Source organism: Aptenodytes patagonicus, chromosome 11 (assembly GCF_965638725.1).
Source record: "Aptenodytes patagonicus chromosome 11, bAptPat1.pri.cur, whole genome shotgun sequence".
Classification (NCBI taxonomy): Eukaryota; Metazoa; Chordata; class Aves; order Sphenisciformes; family Spheniscidae; genus Aptenodytes; species Aptenodytes patagonicus.
The window spans coordinates 4,067,487-4,092,866 of record NC_134959.1 but is presented as its reverse complement, the minus strand read 5'-3'; the positions used below and the strand labels follow the sequence as shown (position 1 = coordinate 4,092,866).

General features: G+C 41.1%; 2 protein-coding genes across 6 annotated transcripts in view; one reads left to right on the top strand and one right to left on the bottom strand.

Moving 5' to 3' along the window:
- The window catches only part of ATP2C2 (ATPase secretory pathway Ca2+ transporting 2), a 28,441-nt gene extending 23,248 nt beyond the window's left edge, over positions 1–5,193 (top strand). For both annotated transcript variants that reach the window (XM_076349029.1, XM_076349030.1), the window contains 9 exons: positions 180–277; positions 363–413; positions 902–1,068; positions 1,723–1,791; positions 1,874–1,990; positions 2,691–2,838; positions 3,439–3,534; positions 3,848–3,989; positions 4,692–5,193. In XM_076349029.1, coding sequence (XP_076205144.1) covers positions 180–277; positions 363–413; positions 902–1,068; positions 1,723–1,791; positions 1,874–1,990; positions 2,691–2,838; positions 3,439–3,534; positions 3,848–3,989; positions 4,692–4,807 — 1,004 coding nt within the window. In that variant the 3' untranslated portion in view covers positions 4,808–5,193. The remainder of the gene's footprint in view (positions 1–179; positions 278–362; positions 414–901; positions 1,069–1,722; positions 1,792–1,873; positions 1,991–2,690; positions 2,839–3,438; positions 3,535–3,847; positions 3,990–4,691) is intronic.
- Positions 5,194–5,487: 294 nt separating this feature from the next.
- MEAK7 (MTOR associated protein MEAK7) lies at positions 5,488–19,227 on the bottom strand. Of its 4 annotated transcripts, none has more exons than XM_076349032.1 (9): positions 19,132–19,227; positions 18,435–18,709; positions 17,233–17,409; positions 14,270–14,500; positions 13,367–13,511; positions 12,281–12,721; positions 10,880–10,998; positions 9,478–9,657; positions 5,488–8,421 (listed from the first exon to the last, which is right to left on the bottom strand). In XM_076349032.1, the coding sequence occupies exons 3-9, from the start codon at positions 17,398–17,400 to the stop codon at positions 8,275–8,277; spliced, it is 1,431 nt and encodes a 476-aa protein (XP_076205147.1). In that variant the 5' UTR covers positions 17,401–17,409; positions 18,435–18,709; positions 19,132–19,227; the 3' UTR covers positions 5,488–8,274. The 4 variants fall into 4 exon arrangements, with proteins under 4 accessions (XP_076205147.1, XP_076205146.1, XP_076205150.1 ...); XM_076349031.1 differs by having other exon boundaries at positions 18,440–18,709; XM_076349035.1 differs by lacking the exon at positions 9,478–9,657 and having other exon boundaries at positions 18,440–18,709.
- Positions 19,228–25,380: the final 6,153 nt, after the last annotated feature.

Here is a 25,380-nt window from a genome sequence, read left to right as displayed (position 1 = left end):
TAAGGACAGGGTGACCGGCCCAGCTCAGAGCCAGAGACCTGTGTGCCCTGTCAGATGCCCCACGTTCAGAAGTATTTCCCAGTAAATTCTTTAATTGCTGCCTCTATTCTTTGAGTTGGGAAATAGTTGGCTGTTTCCAGAGCTGATGGGCAGATCTCATTTTGGGCTTTTTTTTGCAGGACAGAATATTGGTCTCTGCAACGGAAAGCTGAAAGCCATGTCTGGGGAAGAGCTGGACCAATTGGCAGAGGCAGAGCTATCATCCACCGTCAAAAATGTAATGGTTTTGATTACAAAAACAAGGCCTGGTTCCATTTCCAATAGCATCTATCTAACACAAGATTGTATTTTTTGTTTTTCAGGTTTCCATTTTCTTCAGAACAAGTCCAAAGCACAAACTAAAAATCATAAAGGTGCTAAGAGCCTTTCAAAGCCATTGTATGCCTCACAAAAACAAGGTGTAGGGGCTGTCCCTCAGTTCTCTGGACCACCTGCTCTTCCAAGACAGGATCAGCTCAAGCTAAAGGACCATAAAACCCAAGCAAGAGCATTGGCACTATTTACACTGAAAGCATTAGCATTTCTCTTGCAGATCTGGCCTGGGTCATTTGAAAGACACTAGTGAGATATTAGCAAGCATAATACCAAGAGAATGATTTCTGAGGACTTTACTCCCCTCTTCTAACTCCTGCTGAAGTTGTGAGGTGCTCTATACTCCTGAAAATCCGGCCTCTGAATTCTTGGTCTGAGTTTTGTCCTCAGTGGGCTGCTGAGTCTGCTTTACCCTCAAAGTCACATAGCGCTTCTGCTCTTTCAATATTACGTGCAAATCCTGTGATTGCCAACAGGACTGACTTACCTTCTCCTGGCTTCAGTCCCTCTTGTCTCTCCACTCTCACAGGCTTTGCAGAGGGCTGGTGCTGTTGTGTCAATGACAGGAGATGGTGTTAACGACGCCGTGGCCCTTAAATCTGCTGATATCGGGATTGCAATGGGACAAGCTGGTACAGACGTCAGCAAAGAGGCTGCCAACATGATTCTCGTGGACGATGACTTCTCAACAGTAATGTAGGTTTAGCGACTTTCTTACTATATCAGACGCTTTCTTACTTCAGCTACTTTCTGGCTATCCATTGCAACAGGTCTGCTATGTGACTAGCCCAGGCAATGACACAAGATGCCGGACATGTAAGTCAACAGGCAGTAAGTGGAGATACCTAGTGTGGGTCTGGCTCATTTTCAGTTGCACACACGGCAATGAATTTTTGTTTCAAGTCTTGGTGACAAAGCTACCTTTCATCTGAAAGCCCTGGTCTCTCACTGCTGTAGCTAACTGGGAATTTCAAAGCGCCCAGAAATCTGGGTAGATCATAACTTGTGCTCTCTGCCTTATCCAGGAAGCTCAGAGGAAAGACATAATTTGCAATGCTCTGTTGGTTCGTAACAACAGAGAGAGCAGGCAGAGTAGAGTGAGGATATAAATAGCTCGCATGCCTGCTTTATGAACCAAGATCTGGCCATATAAAGCAGGGTTTTCAGATCTACTGGTCCTGATAAAGTCATTTTAACTGAGACTCTGCATTGATGTCCTCCCAAGCTGGGGTCTGAATCTCATCTGAAATAAGTGCTAGAGAAGACACTTTGTATTTTGAGTGTCACAGGGAGCTCAATGTAAAATAGTGTGAGTATTAGTTATTTAATAAACTCTCCTTTCCCTTCCAGGAATGCAATAGAAGAGGGAAAAGGAATATTTTACAACATAAAAAATTTTGTCCGGTTCCAGTTGAGCACGTAAGTTCCTGTTTGCTTCGATTCCAGTGAAGGCACTTTTTAGGTGAGGCCATGCGGAATAATGTTCTTCTGTGCTTTGCAGGAGCATTTCAGCTTTGAGCCTAATTACTCTGTCAACAGTGCTCAACCTACCAAATCCACTCAATGCTATGCAGATCTTATGGATCAACATCATCATGGATGGGCCGCCAGCCCAGAGGTATGGAAGAGTCAAATGAGCAAAATATTCTTGGTTTTAATATGTCTGAATTTGGCTCAGGAACACAAGCTGTTATGATTTCTTATCAATGCGCCAGTCATTTGGTGGTTAGATAAGACAAAAGTTGTACTTTTACTCCCTCCTGGTCCCTCCAAAAGCATTTACTTCAGGTTTACTTGAGGTTTTACGTATTCCTGCTTTGTGGTGGAATCATTTAACTATTCCACTTTTTTACTACTAACGGTCTGTTGTCCTGGGTGCATCACCTGCTAGTAGCCCTGCAGATCTGACTGGCAAGGGAATACTGGGTACATATGGTGGTATATGCCCCAAAATCACAAGACTTAGGAACCTCCTCCACCTGCTAATTACAACTACTGCTAGTTACAATTAGTACTTCCACAATGTAGAAGAGATGTTGTCCACCATCTCACAGCTAGCTCTCCCTCTGGGATGGGACACTGATATGATGTACTACGGTAGTCTAATACATCATTTTAGCAGCTCATTATGCAAAAAAGACCTTTGGTGTAGGTGTTTCAGACAAACCTGGGGCCTTACGTAATCCTGCCAGAACACTGATCTCTCACACCGTACTTCAGAGAATTTCATCCTCCACATCCACCCTGTTTTATCAACAGTACCGTTTCGGGATGATCCGCATGAACTAAACACGTCCCTCTGCTTCTCTTTGAGGCAGCTTGGGAGTTGAACCTGTTGATAGGGATACTATCAAACAGCCACCCCGACGTATCACGGATTCTATACTCAGCAAATCATTGATCCTGAAAATCTTCATGTCAGCTATAATTATCATCAGTGGAACCCTCTTTGTCTTCTGGAAGGAGGTGAGGGAAATCTGCAATCGTATCTTGTTTTCATCAGGGTGGAAAACAAAGTGAAGGGCAATTTCTGAAGTACACGCGAAGGACTTTCTGAAATACATCCCATGGGGAAGGATCAGGACGGGCAGAGGGTTAAGAAACCAGGGCCAGCTCCTAGCTCTGCTTCTGCATTCCTGTGTTGCCCCTGATTTGGAGCTTCCTATCTAGAGTGGGAAAACTATTACTTGATATGATTTCAATGCTTTAAGGTACTTTTCACCTCTAGCTTTCCATGTAAGTAGAAAATGCCAAGTACCTAAGTACTATGAATCGCTGTTAGTAAATAGTGACTGTTACTGTAGCAGTTTAAGTCAACTAATTTACAATATTCTTCAGTCAAATTCCACATCAGTTTAAGAATTCAAAACATGGTTAAGATCATAAACTCAACCATTAGCAGAGAGAAATTAATGCTATCTATAATGGTTAGAACTAGATTTATTCCTTTGTTTTACTACCCTTCAAATCGACTGGGGTCATTAAAGGGAATATTTAATTTGTTTGTTAAATTGACATATTTTTGTAAGGCTTAACTGGCCCCTGAATTTTTACGTGTGCTTTCAGAATCCAAAAAGTGGCATAACTCCTCGAACCACAACAATGACTTTTACCTGTTTTGTGTTTTTTGACCTCTTCAATGCCCTGACATGCCGCTCTCAGGTGAGATCGCTCTGTCAGCAGTAATTTCTTGTCTCAAAACACTAACATAAACATCAGAATACTAGTATTTTGCATAGGAAGGGGTTTCTTTAATGTCATTTAAAGCCGCACAATTTTTATCACCTTTATAAATGAAGTTATCCATCATAGTTCAACTGCAACTACACTTTCAACTATGTAGCTCTGCCTAAGTTGGCATTCATGTAACTTCAAAAAATAATGGCATTTGCATGCAAAGAAACAGCGTAACATTCAAGTACCAACAGGAGATTGGGAAATGTTACATTTCTCTTTTTTTTTTCCCCTTCTCTAGACAAAGCTGATATTTGAAATAGGCTTTTTTCGAAACCGCATGTTCTTGTATTCTGTCCTTGGGTCATTTTTGGGACAGCTGGCTGTTATATACGTCCCTCCATTACAGAAGATCTTCCAGACAGAGAATTTGGGAGTGCTAGGTAAGTTGCAAAATAAATAATGTGGTTTTTTTCATTAAAGCTACTTTAAAAAGCAGATGCGATTGCCAAATTGTTACATGACAGCTCCCAACAGATTGCTGGCAGGGGAAATCAATCAACAGCTCCTGTACCTATATATGTACACATAGCTATGCACAAATAGCAGTAGTATTTAATGATAATATCCCAGTCTAGGTTTTGAATTTTGATTTACTGCACATAAATGCATGTAAATGGAGACATGCCAAGATTTTCCACAAGCTCCGTATGATGATATTTCTCTACGTAAATCTAGGATCATTATGCAATCACTCCATTTGGGAAAAGCAGGGTGAATGTTTCCTAGCTGAAATGCAATGCATATTTTACCATTTGAATCAGTCCAAGCAAACTCTGCCACACTACACTGTATTGCATCTCCATTGGGCATGTTGTTAGAAGCAGGGCTCAAGGATCCCAAATGATTAACGCAGAGGTTACCACCCGTCAAGTGGACTATACCAACTGAGTGTATGGGTATTCCTAGTCTATTGCAGTCATTTCTCTAATTCTACAGCTAGCAAAAGCATAGCTAGGCCATACATCTATGGAGTTACACCAGCACAAATACCCACTGCAGGAAGGCCCTTAACTGGGGATTCCTGCCCGGCGCAAAATCCAGCTCTCCACTGTGTTCATCTCCGCTCTGTTTCCTCTCGGCAGACCTGCTGTTTCTGACCGGACTGGCTTCCTCAGTTTTCATTGTGTCCGAGTTTGTCAAACTCTGTGAAAAACGCTGCTGCCGCCGACCGAAGCACACAAAGGGGTGTCATAACTGATGCAAACTTCCTCTAAAGATACACTTGGAATGGAGCTGTGATGCTGGATAATTCAAAAGCACCGGTTTCTGACGCCACACATCCTTTCTGAAGATACTCAAGTGAATCTGTACCGACAGTCCTTCCTACTCCAGAGTCTGTTCCTTCTACATGCTCTACCTGAGCGGTTTGAGCTGCCTACAGAAACCTCTGGAGCGGCTCCTGTTTTAAACCAAGATCAGGTATATTTTTATAACATTGATCTATATGTCAAGAATGCTGTGACAGTCCTAGAGAAAATAAAGCAGTTTCACACCTGTACAGAAAAATCTATTGTGCATAAACTGAAATTGTATTTATTTAAATCAAAATGATTTTTATTAATAAAATCTACATTTTAAAATGTCACAGGTAAAGATCTGAACGAGACTCTTGATTTAGACCCATCCTTTTATATTAAATTACAAGAATGGAAAAGACCTGCTTTCACTAGCACTTCTTCTCCTATAGTCAATCTATAGTGTTTCTAGATTCCCAGATATCTAGCCTTGATTCAGCAAGGCTCTCAAGGAATCTGTGGGGAGATGCCAAACAAAGAGTAGCGAGCTGAAGTGCCACCCCTCGGCTGTCAGCTTCTGCCGAACACCGCAGTGATTTTTGTGTGCCTGTATGACTAATAGGAGCGAAGCAGAAGGCTGATCTGATCTGATGCACAGTAGTGGATGGATTTAATGGGGAAGGGACTCACTTGCACAAGCACATGAGAATAAAGATGGCTCACATACGTACCAGGGATGTTAAGCTTTGCAGTTGGATCAACAGCTGCATAAAAGTGATTGAAAGATGTTTAGATCATAGCTAAGCCCACTGCTGACAAAGGCTTTCTGGACATTTTTAGATGCATGAACACGAAACACAGATTGCTTAATCATTAGATTCAGAAAAAAAAATGTTGAGCCTCTTCCAAGCCAATCTTTTACATTTAAAGAACAATTTTGAATAAGCCCATCTGCTGCTTGGATCAGTAGTTTCCTAGTAAACAATGCTTCGCTGATACATTTGGTAAAAGTGCCATAGTGTCAGTTTTCTTCTTGCCCCAGCTTAACACCCTCACTTCAAAGTGAAGATGAAGAGTCTCAAATATAAACTTGTCATAAAACACAATTTCAGAGGTCAAAATGCTATGCTGATCTTCACAAGATGATGTTTAAACAGGATTACATTTTGGATTCATAGCCTAGAAAGAACCAGCTATACTGATATTTATTTGAAATCAAAGAAAACTTGGCCACTGAAATATTTTTGGTGAAGAGTAGCTTTGTGCAATTCACTCTCCCCAGATAGAGTCTGCAAAGGTGTCTGCTCACTATTTTTTTAAAAATCGTTGCAAATGGTTTCAGTCCTCAAAGAAAGGTCTCTGCCTTGTAATGGAAGGAAAAGAAAGTCTAGTTGTTTATTTTATGTGTAACTGCAGAAATTCAACTGTCTCATTCCTGTATGCCACCCACTTCAAGTATTTAGCACGCTTAGTCAACGCCTAAGTGAAGAATACCTCTGAGACTTATGGGGGGAGAATGTTAAAACAAAAGCCAGCATCACCACACATAGAGAGAGCATCATGTACTTACTTGCTGTCTATATAGCACTCCCTACTTTGTACCATTTAAAATTCTTATTAAAATATACAGAGAAGAAAATGATACAAAAGTATCAGTGTAATTGTTTTAATACTTACATTTTTTTCTATGTGTTACAAACTTGGGAGACTATCTGGTTTATTTAAGCAAATACAAGAGAAAAGGACATTAGCTCAGGTCTTTCACAGCATACTCTTTACTGGACCAAATAGCATATATGCCCCGATCATTAGTTCAGGTAGTATACAAAATGCACAGTTGAGTTCTAGGATGTCTGGCTGGAGTGATTTCTTCATGCTCTCCTTTCAAGCCTAAATTCATATTGTTTAATAAAATTTTTAAAAATGGGATCTATGTTAAGGCACAAGTACAGATTATTCAGAATATTCAAATCTGGCTCCCTATGAAAAACATCAGGTGGAAAAAAAAAAAAAAGACCACATACAAGAAAATGCTAAGGGAAAGAATTTGAAGGAAGGCCACAGGATCAGGAATCACAGTAATTTTATACTGTTACAGCACATTTTTTGCTCTAAGCTGCACGGAAGACAAACTCATGCTAGGACAAAGGGGACTTGATACAGTCCTCCTCCTTAGGAGGAGAAAGACTGACAATCATACATACTAATAACCAAACACAATTTGCTGAGTTAGAAATGACAGTCCCTGGTAGAAATTAGGGTTATTTTTGGCGAGTTAATTATACATAGAATTAGCAAGGTCAAACTAATAATTACTGATAGATGTGAACGGATTCAAGTAGAAAAAGCCCTGAGTATAAGAGACCTGACAAAACTGGCGTTGACTGGTGAACAGCCAACAAAACAGAGCAAAACCCCCAACCCACTAGTTACATTTCACACTGCGGGCTTTTCCATAATACAGTAATGATTAACTGTGTGGAAATAAAGCATACAGCAGTCTTCTTTAAACGTTACAGACATAACCCTGGTTGTTGGGGTTTTTTATAAGGTATCTGCAGATACTATTCCCAATTAACTGTGCATGCTTCTTACTTAATCCTTTTTACAGCCTGATCTTTTACTCCAGTCTCAAGTGAGGCTACTAAAGAAGGTACCTTCCCTAGAGGATTTCTGCTGGAGGTATGGCCCATTCTTAGGATAAATATGGCTGAATGACTCCCACTGGCTCTGTTCTACTAAGTTTAAAAAGCAATAGGCAAATTTCTGCAGAAACCTCTGAAGTGAAACGCACTAAGGTGTAGTGTAGTATTATAAAACTGGATACTGTATACTTAGCATTCTGGACATTTTACAGCCCATATAGAGTCACTTGCTGACAATCTGACTTAGAAAACATGAAATTTAATGCTTTAACTGGAGCAATGCAAATTAATAGCATCCTTCATATGGAATCACGTAGACTATTCCATGTTTACCAATGTAAGACATCATTACAATTTGCAAGCTTCGCTGACTGATTTCATTGCATGCAAATAAATATGTGCAGCTGAGGTATAAGAGCCATAATCAGTGTCTTGAACAGTCTTTCTATAAATACGTATCAATTCTCCAAGTCAGTAAGCCGTACTGTCGATAACTTCATCTTTTGTTTTTAATTCTGTATGCAGACAGGATCTATCAGGAATGCTAGCAAATTCATACTCAGCTAGAACTTAGAGGTGTCTAATGATTAAGTACCTAGTTAACTTTTCTGTCCTCCCCAAACAAAACCCTTCAGGCAGGATACTGTATTGGACCTAAATATTACATAAGTATGATAATTAGGTAAATGTAAGGAAAAAAAATGAGGAAAAAATATCCTGTCCAAGGAACATTAACACTCAAGAGCAAAAAAAAAGAAAAGGTTTTTCATGTTACTGTGATTCTTTTAGTTATCATCATCATCATCATCATCATCATCATCATCTTCTTCAATGGGTTCTCGTAGACCTTCGCTCTGACGACTTTTTCCAGTCATTTCTAATAAGGCTCGAGCCTCAGGATCTACATCCAGGATACTCTTCTTACCTTTTGTCTTCAAAACAAAATGAAATATAGTCAATTTAAAATGTCATTATGAATTAATCAATATCAGGCTACAAGAAAGAGACATACTCAAAAGTCCACAAGTAATCTGGTTTGCAAGCTTGTCACAGTGAAGCATATATACTTTCCAACTAAGGCATTTAAGATTCACTGGGATACATCAAATGATTTTTATTGCTGCAGTTACACAAAATAGTCATAAACTTTTCCTAAGATGACAGTAAACTATTTCAAGTTTATTCAGGTTACAAGCCAGCCAGAACATCCTGGTTAACCTGACCTCAGCTTGAAGTGGAGATGTGAACTTTTTTATAAAGAAGAGATTCAAGTACAAGTCAACATTTTTTGTAAACAATTTGTTCTGTTTCTATTTAGAGCTATGTGTCCTCTGAATAGACAGAGCACAAGAATTTAGTATGAAAAGAAATTAAAATTAAAAAAAAAACCAAAACACCAAAATGTGGAGACCAGACAGTTTAGTAAGAGAATAAATTACAGGGACAGAGGAGACTGGAAAGAGGTCTCCTACTCATTCCCAGAAATAAACCAGGTGCAGAAAGACTAGCATAAATCTATTGACATAAATTTACTGTAAAACTATAGTAAATTTAAAGTTACTGATAAAGAAATCTTTTGGGTTCTCTTCCTGAGCTTTACTTGTAGAGCTTTAGATTAGGCTTTACTTGTGAGCTTCCAGTGCTTGCTTTCTGTTTTACAAATAAACCCCTCCAAGGAGGTTCCTTCTGGAGACCATTCCTCAATATCAGAAAGGCCTTTCGAAATTCAGAATAAAGTACGGCTCTTCTGACTCTATCATTTCATGGCTCCTGATGTTATTTCTTGTTGGCACTCTCAATAATCCCACTACTGTTTTGCCATTTACTTGCTACAAAATATATGGCACCACAGGGCCAGTTAAAGAAAACATTATTCATTACAACGGAGAGACAGTGTTTAATCAGAAAACTGCCACTGCAAGCTTTGCATTTGTATCTCCCGTTCCAGTCAGGACAGAATTTCATAGGTTTCAGTTTTGTTCACCTACCCCTGCACTTTCAGGGAGGTCTCCCACTGCCCAAACTTCCATGGCATCCAGTGTAAAATCCTCTTTAGCTGACAGCTGGGGGCTGTTGTAGGTGGTACATCGAGGTTTTGCTTTACTGTGTCCCTTCCCATAGTCACTGTCTACCCAGAGTCCAAAGTAACCGTGTTGTCCACCCATACCCTGTGAACCAAAGCAGCACACTAAACACTTGCTGCACATGTAAAACAGACTGGGCAAGTTATGAAACCAAGAGTATAAATTGCTATTTTCAGTATTTATGCCACTCTTCTATGGGTAGGTGAAAAAGGGTAGTCTTAGTGAACCTGTGCTTCTGTACCCAAATCCAGTATTCCTGAAGACAAACAAGAATTTACCTGAGTGATACTGCCCTCCCTCTACGCTTTCCAGAATACCAGTATCTGCAAGCACTTCAGCTGTCTATTGTGTCAGACATGTAGCTCACTGGGTTTTGTTTATTGACTAACAGTTCCATTTTAAACAGTGAAAATATTGAAACATTTTAAACAGGGTGGAAGTGCTCGGTTTTGCTGCCTCTCTTCCATTTAGAAAAGTATCTACAGAAACAAATAATGTACTTTGATGTTGTTTGCTTTCTTTAGAGCAAATTTACTCCAGACTGCTGCAATTCCCAAAGTTATGGGCACATAATGCCACAAAACCGTAAGGCACTTTTCAAAACAGGCAGTGTTGTAGCTCTGTAGAAACTCCTCTGCATCTGGAGAGCTCATTTGTGGAGTAAAAGGAGCTTCTGCCACTGTAATTACACAACAGCAGCAGCCTACATGCAACTCTTGTACTCTAATTCTGTTGGGCTTTCTCAGCCTTCCATAATTTAAAAAGCAGTTAGCGTGGCAGTGAGAACAGCCAGTGGAAGGATCCTCAATTACACAGATCAGCTAGCTTGCGCTGCTTCAGTGATGCGGATACATGCAGTCAATTCTTCCAGACAACAGGGAGGACGGCTAGAAGGGCTTGCGTGATAACCAAACTTGGCAAAAAGATTTCTCCCCAGAACCTCCATGAATCTAACCTACATAAAGCCCACCTACTTGGGTCAAACACAAATAAATTCCATCTTCGTTGAATCAGTACTTCAATATACATACAAACTGTAAAGAAAAGTATAGACTCTATCAGTACTGTAAGCGGTTCTCCATCATTATCCATAGTTCACACTTTACACTGATGCTTTAACGCAAAAAAAGAAAAAAAATTCTCCTACTAAAAATGTGGCACAAATAGCATAGGGAAGGGATGAAAACTTCCTCAGAGAATAACAAGTGAAATAAATCTGCTCACAGTAACAGAAGCAAAAACCATGAAACACTTCTGAACACCAGCCACGAATCCAATTTCCAAATCGTCATTTCTTAATACTTACAAGGCCATTTGGCATTGTTTGTTGGCCATGGTTCAAATACATGTAGTGGTCATTGTACCCGGTATACGTGTACACAGCAAGAGAGGGGAAAACAGAAAACAGAAAGCATCTGTTGTCACCTGTAAACAGAAAAGCATCTAAGGTCAGACAACTGGCCAAGCAATAACTTGCCTACAAATAGGGCAGGAGAAAAATATTGAAGAAGTGCAGCTGAATAAATCAGAGACAGCAGCTGCAATCTCAGAAAGCCAATACCTACCTCTCATCAAGATCTAGACCTATTGTTTATTCTCAGTTAACTCTGTGCAGGGTCACAGAAATCAATGCGATTATACGGCTGTGACCAAGGGCAGAGTTAGAGGCATGACTAGTACATTACATGACTTTGTAAGGGTACACCTGTCACGGGCTTGCATTGTATCATCTAAAACTGGCCAACCGCTAGATCTGTACAAACTGATATGAGTGCAGACACCCTTCATTCTGACTATATTGATATATAGATCAGTTTAGGGTCAATGATTTAGAGTACAATTTTCATTATGCCCAGTTTGGTATTCAAAGGGACCTTTAGTGTGATTGTCTAGTACCCTACGTGTGTTATTCTATCAGGAAAAAATACAAGGAAAGTGTTGTGTAATCAATGTAACATAACATTATATTAACTGACTGAAGTGGTAATTATCAAATACTAATTAAGTATAGGAATTGAGTTTTTAATGTAGCAAATGTGAGGATTCCCAGCAGGACAGATTATAGAGAGTCCAAAATTTTTTTTCGGAAAGCCATCACAAAAGTTCTTTCCAAAGAGTTACAAAAAAACCCTCTCTTCTCCCCAGAGGTTTCAAGGGAACACAAAGTTTAGCTTGTCCAAAGGACCCTTTTGCTGCTGGATTTTAAAAGGGAAACAAAGACAAGACAGTGCACAGATGGCAACAGGAGGCTTAGCCTGGTGTTCGGCTCATCTGTTCTGAGATGGAAGATTGCCATCTGCTGGACATGTTATTTAAACTCTAATTCATCATCTATGCTATATTTCCTTCATTTTCATTTCATTTTCAACCTATGCAGCTGCAAGGGTTGATAGATTTCACTGAAAAGAAAACTTGTTCCATGGTCAATAAGTCTTGCAGTTTTAAAAGTCTTATCAAATAACAGACAAACTAGAAACATTAATCAGTAATATGCCTGACTGGGTACAAAGCAGGAATAACTTAGCATGTATTTTTTAAAAATGAGTGTTATTTTTGCCACAGGAAAATACACTTGGAAGTATAAGAAATACTGCGTGCCATGAAAGTAAAATGACAGTATCCATTAAGTGGACAGGATTCTTGTACCTGTACAGAATAGGCAATGTTTACCAGAGCCATGAGATACCAGAAGAAAAGTGAGTTTTACCTTGAAACTGTGGCTTCGCCTCCCAGGAGTGAGATGCAAACCCACCAAAGATATAACCATCTACGTCCTTTAAGATCACTACGCAAGGACCTTTGTTCACTATATGCCCACATAACTGTGAAAAGCTTTCTCCATGAAGCCTAGAAGAAAATAAAAGCTGCCACTTGTGCTGTAGCTCTGCAGGCAGATGGGAGTTGATGTATATGATGGATGGGATGTCGAAAAGACTGACAAGTCCTCTTCCTTTGATGCCTTTGCAGCCTGGAACCAGGTTGAGTATGTCTTTGGTTTGGTCTGGGAGAGAATGCAGAACATGGAGGCCTTGCCTGATAACAACACTGAGGAAAATTGAGATCTGTGGAACTTGGTACACCCAATCCTCAATGACACTCTGATCAAAATTTGTCTCCATCAGCTGAGGACCCACAGGTTTTGTCCCATCTAAATGATAAGACACACAGGAACAGTAGTGAGTCTCCCAGTCTGGAAAATAAGCAGTTGATTTTTAAGTGTAAACACAATATTCCATTATTTTAATGGACATGAAACCACATATGAAAGGTGCCAGCAACAGTAAAGTGTCAACATCATTAAACAGATGCATCCACAGAACTGAGAAACATTTCCCTGTGACATCCATTGGTTGGGCTGTCATGATTAAGAAACAGGGACTCCTAGTTACAACTTACGAGATGTTCTTTGCAAGACAGCAAAATCTATTATTACAGCAGTGCAAAGGTAAACCTATGCTTTGCAAAAGGACGTACAGTCACAAATACATGCACGTGCATCTAAATGCCTGTCACTCGGAAGTCAGGTATTTGTAAAACAGACATGTTCCATGACAAATAGTTTTGCATGTCCACTTAAACCAGGACTTCAAACCAAAGCTCTCCTGAATTTAGGAGGGAAAGACGGTAAGGTAAAATAAATAAAATTCCCAAGTCATTTGCAAAGCACTAGGTTTGAAGTACTGGTCTCACCATTTAAATTCAAAGATGGGACCCAAAGTGAAAAATTCGTGTGAGATCAGTGATTACGTGAGCTTTGTGCCATTCTGGGATACACTACATCAGTGCTACTTACCTGCAAGCTTCAATTCTGATAGCAGCTGAGAAGCCAGAGCCTTTACTCCACTTGCAGAATCCCTAGTATTCTCCAAATTCCAACCTTTCAGTTCCTTCCTGTAGCTCAGTACATGGACTACACTTATGATCAGATCCTCTGTGAACTTAAAAAGTTAAAACGTCACAATTTTGGCATTTCTTAAATAAAATTGCCAAGAGCTTCAAAGGACTTTCTAAAAATAAAGTCAAGTAGTATTGATGTTGCAATCCCAATGGCAGAAACTTCTCTTTTCATGACAAGTCAGAAATAACAGAAATGCTATGTCAGTGTCATAGGTCTTGAAAAGTATCTTTTTTCAAGACATTTTGTAAATGTTACTTCACAAAGCATCTCCATAAAATATGGCATGAAAGAGGGAGGGGAGGTCCAAATTTTGGAGTGGTAGGAGCTGCCAGTGAATTATTGTTTTGTGAGATCCCGCTCTTCTACCTTGCAAGCTACGTATTTGATTCACACATCTATCCTGCAACTAAAGCTGTAGAAAGCATTTTACTCAATCCCCAGAAGCACCAGCCACACCACAACCCTTGCTGGCTCTTAAATATAGCCAGTCTCTGCACCCTTCAGAATGAGCCTGTGAACCATCAGACAAATCAGTCAGTGTACTCCACAAAATCCAGATCCTGGTTCTCAAAGTAGGCAAGTCAGCATGGAAAAGCTGACAGCTGAAACGGTCATCCCATATAACCTGGTTGGCCTACACTGTTTGTCCCAGATCAGCGTCAGTAGTAAAGAGAATAAAAAAATACAAGAGTCAGGAATCTCTGTTCTGAACCTTGTGTTCTAAAGGTTACCTTCAAATTACCTATCCGTCTCTGTTCTCTTACTGTCCCCCAAACATACATTTAACTGCCTGTTTACCTCTTGGATTTGTTTGCCCTTCACAGGCCCTTCTGTCTTAGCGATCATTCTCATTATTATGGTAATCTTCTCATCTACATTCCCTTTTAAGAGGTTTGACATAAAAATTACAAACTGCTCCTTAGCAATCTGTTCACTCAGCCCAGATGATTTCCCAGTCAAGCCAATACTTTTCATTCCGTTGTATAACCGAACAGTCATTTGCTCTGGTAATGGCTCCCGCGTATACGCCTACAAGAAAAAGAGCAAAGAACATGTTTTAAAAATGAAGAATAACTAATATATTCCAGCTAATCTGTGCTGAGATATACCGCTATGAATGAAGGATTTCAATACCAAGTATCTATCAGCCACAAACTTTTACCAAAGGTCTAGTTTTCCAAGAGAAAAAAAATCTCTATTTTTATAGTATCTTCTTTCTGATAAAATTTAGTGATTTAAGTTGATACTGTTTTTCTACAAATGCCACGGACTTAAAAAAACTCAACACTGTAAAGTGTTAACAGGATATTAGCAAAGGATTTCTATATGATAACTCTGTTGTAAAGGTTTACAACTCTGCCAGTCCAACATTTAAAAATGTGTTTTGACCCTGCTTTTGATAGTGGAGCTCACAGATACTTAAAAACAATGAGAAAGTAAAGTTTTTTTCCATATCTCAGTTTTGGCCTCGAGACAATGCAGGCAATGTGTTTAACCCTACGTGCACACGTAGAAACAATTCTGAGAAGTTTCCCTCTGCATAGCAACATCTAATCCAAGCACGGAACAAAATTGAGATCACCTGATTTTTATAAGGCATCCCTGATGTTAAGACAGTCGAAATCAAAACTTATTCATCTAAATTGCATGACTGGACCTTTGAATTGAAATCTAAGTGGTATACTTCATCATACATTGCAACACTGTGGGAAAGATCTGACTCTGGATTCAAGAAACTTTCACAGCATTCAAGATAATTACACAGTTTAAAAATAAATCATCTAAAATACATCCATACACTAGGACATGATTACACAGTGTCCTGACTGTGCAAAGCACTGTGCATAACATGCTGAACACCTGACTTGACTCTCATATACAGGGGTGTAGCCCAGTGGGGACTATGCTGAAATCAATGGAGCTCCAACTGCGTAAAAGCACTCCAGCTCTATTCAGTGGAGCTGCTATTACCAATCTATTGCTGGCTCAATCTCAATACCGCTCCTATTGAAGCCACCAGGGCCGTTCCTATTTGACGTTAATGGCTGTTGCTGAGCATATAGGGCGAGATCCAATATGCCAAGCTCTACCCTGCTTTTGTTGACATCAGTGGTAAAACTCCCATTGATTTCAGTAGAAGCAGAATTAGCAGCCACAGTCTTGCACATTAGAGTGCTTCATATTGAGGCAGGGACAGTCACAGGGGGTACAGCTGTCTTTAAGAGGCTTTCTAAAAGTGCTGCATGAGCCTGAAGTGAGACAAGCAGCAGGGAACATAATTAAAAGCACTATACTCAAGGGCTTTTTACTTCACACTGCAGTATTACCTACCTACCCTTTCCCACCCACCACTAACTTCGTTGCACTGTTTTGTTATGCTTATAGCTATTCCAATGAGTAGACCTGGGGTGCGGAAAAGGAGGACTGTAAAAAGGGAATCTTTAATAAACATCTAACAGACTCACACCTCTGACAGTTTAGAATCCTGGTCTCAAATAGCTTCAAGAAAGTATCTAGAGATAGCTGCTCTACCTGCTTTCCAAGCTATGCAGTGCAGCCTGCTCTGGTCCAGAAACCGTGTAGTTTCCTCCTAGTAAAGCACTGAGAGCCTAAGCAGAGTACATGAGGTCATGCCTGGGGCCCCGTCAACAACAGACTGTTACCAGTCTGTTGCTAGATCAAATCTGCCATGTTATCAATCTAGCTCAGGCATGAGCATGGACACCTACGAGGCAGGCATGCCATTGCAATAGTCCCCGCACTAAGGAATTAGGCACCTACAGGCAGTCTTTCAAAAGATTTTAATTTAAGTTGGCAAACAAAAAGGCAGGAAGGGAAAATACAAACGTTCATCAAACGTCACATTGATCTAGGGGCAAAGCTAGAAAGAGAACTTCTTCCAGGTCCCAATCAAATAACAGACACCAAGGACCAGGTTCTTGGACGTTATCAGGGCTAAAAAAGCCGGGCAGCAGCAACACTGTTTCCAAACTGGTGATAGCTCATAAACAGCCAGGCTGCAGGAAGGCTAAAGCTGGTCTGTACACAGATGCATTTGTAAGTACCTTAAAACAACCTGCTTCTTTCATCGAGTTTTAATTTGATTCCACTAACTGTGTAACATATATAAAAACGTACTTTTACTACTACGTTCATTTGGCCACTTGGTTCCTGCCTAACTGAAGTTATCAAGTATTGCAGCGAATCATTTTCCTCTTCTTTCTTGATTAGAAAATTAATGCAAAGTTAATCAGAAAGCATAATGTATGTTAATTAGCTAAAACAGGGAGCCACAGCTTAATCAAGCAAAACTGAATTCTCCCTTTTTTAATGCAAGTGAAAAGATTAGAGACGGTGACGCAATTGAGGGAGAAAGATATAACCACATACAAACTGACTTTGTGACAGCTTCTCAAGAAAATCTGTAAATAATCACACACTATAGACTCTGGGGGGAAGAATATTCTTCCCATTTTTCAGGTTTCTGTAAAATATTTTCATATGTCCCAACTTACTTCAGAATCAGGAAAGCTGCAAATTGACCCAGCAGTGCAATTTAAGAGAGAAATACAAACCTGAAAGTCACTACTCATGTTAAACTGTAAGAAAAAGTTAAATATCCATCCTGCCCCAAAACATTAAGTATTAAATCGAGATGAGCAATCCTTAAAAAGCAACTATTGCCACATCTTTGGTTTCTTTCTGGAATTACATTCAATGCACTACATCCCAGATATATCAGGAATAATAGATTGTCTTGCCTGTAGTGCTGCCAGAGTCACAGTTTTCTTTGTAGCTTTGCCATTTTTTGCTCCAGCTGAGCTGCTCAATCCTGATAAGGTATCAAATACTCCATCAATGTCAGACTGCTCCTCAGGAAGAAATCTGCAAAGGTGATTCTGATAGGCATTGCTTTCTGCATTTCCCATCTCTTCAACCTGAAGCAAAGGAAAAGGAATAAAAACCCCCCAGTAAACACAGAAAGGTATCACAATGGCCATGAAAGACACATCAATCAGACTAACATACCAGTGCAAGTTTTACAAGAGCAAATTACTAGCCTTCTAGGAAACTATTAAAACTGTTTAGTCTCTGTATTCACTGAGACTTAATGAACTTGAAGAACATCCGTGAACAGTAACCGTACTTTAAAAAATGACAATATCTGCCAGGTCTTTGCTAAAACCACCCTGTCTACCAATTCAAACCTCATTCGAGTCTTAACAAATGGAAAAACCAATATGATTTAATGATTAAATTAGCTTGTACAAAGTGACCATGAGTCTGTCAGCTGGAATACATCAGTAACATGAAGGGAATAGCCTGATTATGGATTATTTATGACAGAATACGCTACATCTTTCTGATGCATTAATGGACTGAAGCTAAGTCTGCCAATAATACGTGGCGCTAAAACACCATCACTGTAAAGTCTCTGAAGGTGACATGAGAACCTTTTTTCTAAGGACGCAATACAAAAATAGTTCAAAAAGCTGCCAAGAAACACAGTAACAAGAACATTTAGGAAGATGACTCAAGACCCATCAAAAGCACACAGCTTCATATGAAGTCCATAAATTGTTGAGAGCTGGTACCCAGAGAATTAAGGGGTGTGGGGTTGGTTTGGGGGGTTTTTTGTTTGTTTTATACATTTAATGTTACAACTATGATTTCTCTCACTGTCCCAGGATTCACCTGCATTACAGAGACTAATTTTTTAGTGTTGTCTGGGCCACGTGCTCTGGCTTTCTCCTTGGAGCAGCACGGCACAGACCTAACAGTGCCACAGTAGGGCCTGAAATCCCAAATTCCACCATGACTGCAATGAGTCACCACTGTAAATGGCCTTCCCATCTATCTGGGGTAGACACACTCCTGGGGTGACAATATAAAAAAGATGAGAAGTGGAATAAAACATCCTTTCATCATTTTCTTCCCACAAATTCCCCATCCTTTCTGGCACCTCACTTTTGGTTCAGGATTCCCAGTTCCACAGAAATCTCTTTTTGCAGACAAGCCCGTCACACAGCCCTTCAGCAGCAGCAGGACTCTTTGTTTAGCCTAATCCAATCTTTCTGTTGTTAACCGATGCTGACTTTGATAAACAACTGTACGTAAGAGGCTGGGTTGGGCTGCTTTGCCTTCACTGAACAGTACAGGCCCAAAAGCCTTGTTTGGCTGTGAGGAAGATGTCGATCGTGGGGTAAACACCAAAGGGTTAATGGAAACGACTGTAACCTGGAAGACAAACCGTGAAGACATTACTAATTTAAGCGGCGAGCCGCTGGAGAAAGAGGGTCCTTGACCCCTCTCCCTCAGCCCGGGCAAGCACAAGCCGGGGGAGGCTCCCGCCGTGACAGGGCCTGCCCAGCCGCCTGGCGGGGCTGTCCTCGGCTGCAGCCCGGCAGCAGGGCCGAGGCCCGGCGCCGGCACACCGCTCTCCCCGCACCGGCGCGAAGGCGGGATCGGCACAGGGCCGGGCAAAAGGCTTCGCGTTTTGCCATTTTGTCGGTTTATTTCCCGGTGTGCTTAGTCCATCCCTCCCCACCCGGTTGGCAACAGCCCGGGCGTCCCTCCGCCCCACCTCCCGGCGATGGGCGTGAGGCGAGAGACCCCTGCTCCGGGGCGGGGCGGCACAGCGGGCCCACCTCTCTGCTTACCGGCAGGGATCCCCCGGCCCCTCTCCGCCCCCCTGGATCGGCCCCTGGATTTTACACACTCCCCGGCAGACGGGGCCGGCGCCCTCCGGCGCCTGCAGGCCGCCCGGCTGGGGCGGAGCGCGGCGGGGGCGGGCGCTGGGCCGCGGCGGGGGATGGCGCCGCGCGGTGCCGCCCCTCAGGCGGCGGCGGCGGCGGCGGCGGGGAGGGGCTGGCGCCGTTGGCCCCGCGACGCGAAAGGGAGAGGCGGGCGGTGTCGAAGCCCGCTGTGGAAAGCGGTGAGGCGGCGGCCTGCGAGCTGAGGAGCCGAGAGGGGCCGCGGCGGCCCTCCTCCCTGAGGAGGCTTTCCTCCCTGAGGGGGCCCTTCTCCCTGAGGGGACCCTTCTCCCTGAGCCCCCCTGGCCCTAAAACGTGGTTGAAAAAGAAGGTGAAAATTCAGAGTTATAGCAGGGACAGACCGACAACCCCAGGCGGTCCCTGCCAGAGAGCTGAAGTGCCTGGGTGCCCGGTGCTGAAGCGGTTTTAAAAAGTGCCGGGACAGGTCCCAGAAGGGTCTGTGGGAAAAGGCGTTGCTGGCCCTGATCTGTGCTGGAATCAGCTCTTGGCTTTTGGGAAAGAAAAAGATGTGTGTGCCTGTGTGTAATATATATACACACACATATATGTCATTTTCAAAGTATACAGTCAGGCTCGAGGGAATTTCCATGGCAATAGGGAGTGGAGAGAAAACACAAAAACTTCTCAATGAATAGGTTAAACTTCGATCTTGAGGCTGGCAAAATCACGCCAGCCTGCAGGCTGAGAAGTATAAAGGCTGTGCAAGGGCTGAGGGACAAATGCAAGGTTACAGGGACAGCGCTTTAGGGGTCAGCCATGCCTTTGGTCAGAGACATGAATACTTAGGAGAAAAATTGTAGCCTCAGTGATTGCAAAACTGGTCCCAGAACTCGCTTTTGTCAGATCAACACCTTTTCATCTCAGTTACGTTAATTCAGCAGCGCTCCCCTTGTACTTTCAGCCACAGGATTTGGTTCCTGTAATATATCAAGGCCTTTGCCTTCATAGCAGCGACGCCTCATTTGTCTGTGGTTCATCTAACTCTGGTTTGTTCGTTTGCAGCCAGGCAGAGGTCAGAATGAAGCCTCCTTCCAGCCAGGGGAAAGACATGCAGATTCTCACAAAGCTGGTGTTGTTTGCGTTCCTGCAACCAGATTCCATGGAACAGGTTAGCAGCTTTAGCATTTAACTTTCAATAATAGTCTGATCAGTGTGTTTTCAACAGAAAGCATCTATGTTCCTTTATACGTACAAAAGAAAGAAAATTATCTGTACTAGCCATGGCAGCACTCCCATTTTTTTGTTCTTTTGCACCAAGTAAAAAATCCTGATAAAGTTAAGTTCCAAAAATACACCTTTTTTTTTTTAAATCTCCATGGTATGCAAAACTTCATAAAAGCCTGTAGAATATTCTCCTTGTTGCCAGCTCAGAGTTAGAAACACATTGACCAGAATTCCAAGACGGTCACGTTTGAATAAATGGATCCTGATTCAGGTTTGTTGTGGTCATCGCTAAAGCCATGGAAGTTAACCAGCTTGTATCAGCAGGATCAGGACATAGCAACCAAAACCTGAGGAAATGAATGGGAAGTTCATGCAATGTGAGTACAAATTCAGCAAAGCTCATCTGGAAACTGCTTGAGACTTATTTGTCCACACGGTGGCATCGTATGTTTAGAAAGTTAGCTGTGTAGCCTACTCTGAGGGCTTCAACACTGTTCAAAGTGTGTTTAGATTCCCACGTTTATAGACTGCATGTGTGTAGAAGTAAAAGCTCCTATAAGGAATTATTTTCATCTCTTTCCCATTAACTCTGCAAACATAATATGGACCATGAGGACAAAACTCCGTTCCTGGTGAAGCTCCCTCCCTAGGCTACGTAAGCAGGTCCTGGAAAAAGTCTGCTGTGGTGGTTTGGTTTATATCATTCCAGTTGATGTCCAAGGAGAAAAATGAAACATACAGAATAAGAAAAACAAAGGGTTTGAATTCAAGTTAGGTTTTTCTTCTTTATTTTTAAAGGCTAATGTTTCTGTGGACGTATTGTTTCACATGCAAATGGATGATTTTTATTTTTTTTTTTAAGGGCTGTGTTTCGTATTGTAGCTCTGTCTGTAGGATACCTTTTCAGTCTGGAAATACAGGACTAGATATTCTAGTTTAACTGACTTTGCGCTAAGACTGACTGCCAGCCAGCTAAGACTGACCAACCAGTATCATCTTCACAAACATATGGTGACATCATGACCTCTCTTCTCGTAACTATTGAGCTCAAAACCAGTCAAAAGCTACTGAAGAGTACCTGGCCTTCCTTAGCTCCAAGCAGCCGCTTTTGCAAAGAATCATAGAATCATAGAATCATTGAGGTTGGAAAAGACCTCTAAGATCATCGAGTCCAACCGTCAAAGAAGAACCAACCAAGAAGATGTGTGCTGCTTTGCCCTCTTTCATTCAAGTCTTGCCCATTTGTAATGGAGGTGACTCTATGAACTATGGGTTTATTTGCCCTGCCTGTCAATCTAAACTGAGCTTCCTGCTACTACTGGATGGCGTGTTGTCACTTGCCTATACACTAGGCTGTAATCTGCAGGGTAGACATACTCTTAAAGCCACAAGATACTAACACTAAATTGCATAGATTATGCTCCTACTGTGGGGGAATTTCCAGGTCACAGGCTAACACCCTTTCATAGCCTTTTTGGCACCAAGACTGTATAAAGTCAAGCTAGAAACCTGCTCCATAAGGGTAACAGTTTGCAACACTCTTTAAATGACTAGTCACTTCCTCATGTGTATTTTCAGATGCTCTAGCTGAGCTAGTTAGGTGTCTCAAGTCACTTTGTTTCTGCCAGTAAGAAAGAGAGGATACACTAAGAAGCCTTTTAAGGACATTCAAGAATATACTGGTATATAAAAAAGAGGAAGAAGACACAAGAGGTTTCTGGAAACAATTGTGGCTAATTTTGTGAACTAGTGATAGATGTGTATTTGTTTGCAGAGTGAAAAAACAAACCCACAAAACCCCAAACTCTTTTATTTAGAACACTGTATACTTTTGACTTGCATAAAATGGAGTAGGTTTGGTTTTATTAGTTTGCCAAGACGATAGAAAATCTAAATGGCCTTAGTTCCAGGTAATTCTAATAATACTCTTTCAGTTAAAGGAAATTATTGCAAGGTAACAACCTAGAATGTAAATGATGAGCTGAGCAGCTGTGTGTTTATGTCAAGCATATCTGTTTTACCTAGATTATCGTTTAGTTTCTTTAAAATTATTTTTTTTATATCTTGAGTTAGAACAGAAAGAAATTTTGCTGCTCATCAGTCTTGTATACATATGTTAAGGTTGTTACCCTCTGGTGGCAGTGATGCAGAGAATCGTTCTGATTCACCTTTGATATGATACATACCTTCCACTGTGTTCTTATTAAAGGCCAGCTGAGAATGGGATCCCTTTGTGCCAAAGACTATGCAGACAGAGAGACACAGATGATTTCTGTTCCAAAGAGCTTATAATTAGCTGCATTCATACATGCATTGAGCACAAAACCAGACCTCTCAGGCCATAGGCATCAGAGAATTTTGTGAACTCCGAAGAGTGGTGATAACACATCAGTGGCACCTTTCAGCAGGGTATTTTGGGGGTATATTCCCCTTTTGTGAAGGGGAGACTGGGACTATGCTTCTGAACAAGCTATTGGGCTTCAAAACTTTCTTCCAGCCTGTAGTCTAAATAAGCAGTATTTTAAGTCACAGGGAGGGAACACATTTGATACTTTCAACTTCCCAGTTATTACTCAGCATTTTAGTTACATTATATTGCAGACCTCTGGCCTTTGCAGAAGAGGTCAAACTTGACCTCGTGAAAACAGTGGAGCTAAATTATAAAAGATCCTTGTTCATATTTTAGAGTCTAGTGAACACAAAAGTCATTGTACCTCTTTTTAATGCCATTATGCTCTGTGTTTCCTGTTTTGTCTGTAGACTGGAATTTTTACAAGCCACCTACAGTCATAGTAAGTGAAATCCTGCAAAAATGTTGATATTTGATGGAACTAGTTGTAGGCTCAGCCCACTGATCATCTTGTAGTGTGACCTCAGCACAAAATTCCTTTGACTTTAAAAGGTATAGTCCAAACCTACACACTGATGCCCTTTTATATACGTATTATTCAGCTCTGCATTTAATTGGCTGCTGTGACAGCTATAACCTTGCAGTTACTTACCTGATTTGTCTTCTGGTTTTTATGGGATTGCCATATATGGCTAAAAGAAAGAGTCTGACTGTAATCAGAACTGCATCCTTAGGTAGTCACAAAGGAAGTTACGGGTTTTGCAAGTCTTTGCACTTCCCTTTTCAAAAACCTCTGCCTGCTAGTAACCAACTCCCTTCTATAAAAGGAGAAAGAAAGGGTGCAGTGAAGAGGTGAATCTGATTATGGGTAAAGATGCGGTATCTTAGAAAATGTACTTACAGGTAGGATAAAAGCCTCCTGCCGTAGCCTATTAACTGAGAGGAAACATGTTGTCGCCGAGATGCAGCCTCTGTGTCTACAGCAAAACTGCGATGCCTAACTTTACTAAATTAAATTGTAGTATGTCTTGCATATATATAGATCATAAAGATTACTCTGGGCTGTGGACTAGATCCTGGTGACTGGAAGAAATGCATGACCCATAGTGAGGGGAGAATACGAATATGAAGTTGTCCTAGGCTGCCCTAGCCTTGTCTTCCTTGAAATACTGTAGTATGTGTTTTGAGTGGGGGTTGGATCCAGAGATCCTTTCCATCCTGTACTGTTCTATGATTCAGAGCTGTTTCATGGGAAGAGCTAGGTGGAATTATTACATGGCTAGATCAAATAGTTGAAAGGTGGGATAATTTATGTGCGAAAACATTCTAGGGCTTATCTATGGAGCACTACTGAAGATACAAGATGTTGACCATGCTGACTTCTGGACTCCACAGAACTAAAGGAAATGAAAACCAAACTCTCTGGAGTGAGGAGAAGAGATATTTTTGTTGCTTCCACTTTGGGAGAATTTGGAGGAAGACATTACTCTGTTGTTATCCAGATTTTCTTTATAAAAAACACTGCAAATTATGTTAGCCTAAATACATATACAGTTTAACAATCAAAAATGTTGAACTAGGACTTACTTTGTTGTTCTTAGAAGAGATTTACATAAAGAAAAAGCTGATTCCAGTGTCTTTTACAAGTCAGCTTTCTTTCAGTTTACTGATTGTAGGAAGTGCAGGGCAGCTGAAATATGAGAGAATATAGTTTGGGTCAGGTGTTCACAAGATATATGTGTAAGCAGTATAGCTGTTTATATAGCTGCTCCTGCTGTGCATACAGCTGTGATTGTTCATGCAACTGAGAAATATGATTGTGCATCAAACTGGAAGAATATCCATCTACTTCAGACTGAAGGGGGATTCACATGGCAGAGAGAATTTAGCCAGGGTACACGTCTGAAGTCCTCTCCACTTCTGCAGGCTGTATGGTGGAAACTCTAAGGCTTTCACGTGCCCCAGGTGTCAGGCTTGTGCTGCTCTGCAGCTGTACCTGTTGAAACCGAGAAAGAGAGTTCCTGGTTCATCCAGTGATAAGACTAGCTGACAAGCTGTCCTGAGCTCTGGCATTTCCCAGTTTTGGGATGCTTATGTTGGCCATTTTAACATGCTTTTAATGTAGTTTGATATACAGCACTTATAACTTATTTCATAACAAGGCCTATGGCCCAGGTTGGAGTATGAGATCTTTTACTTTGAGAAACCATCTGCTATAATCTTCATATAAACTAGAGTAAATTTAACAAGGCAACTGATCCTTAACAAGGGAAGCTTCTCCATGAAATATGCAATCTGTGATGCTTAGAAACTGTACACAACCACTTCTGTTTATTTTCTGCTTAGCCCAGGCCCAGTCAGAATTAAATATGCCAGATTACTTACTGCATTACCTAACTCTTTTGTATTGTTTGTGAAGATTTGCAATCTGTGTTTAGTAAAAACTGTAGAGGAGTAGAGCAAGTCTGTAACTGAATAAAGGAGTCAAATGGGAGAATTCTGTCTCTCACTGAGTATCAACAGTCCTTGGTTTTGTTTCTTTTTTGTTTGTTTTTGTTTTGTTTTCTTTTTAAAAAGGCTGCTTTCCATGAAGGAATTTCAGAATTTGTTCAGGCTATTTG

Bases quoted from the DNA above. Each gene is read 5' to 3' on its own strand.
- MEAK7 (XM_076349032.1), bottom strand. From the start codon at position 17,400: ATGGGAAATGCAGAAAGCAATGCCTATCAGAATCACCTTTGCAGATTT. The intron at 13,512-14,269 runs GTAAACAGGCAG...TAACTTTTTAAG, and splicing joins AGGGCAAACAAATCCAAGAG to TTCACAGAGGATCTGATCAT. The intron at 12,722-13,366 runs GTAAGTAGCACT...CTTATCATTTAG, and splicing joins ATCAGAATTGAAGCTTGCAG to ATGGGACAAAACCTGTGGGT.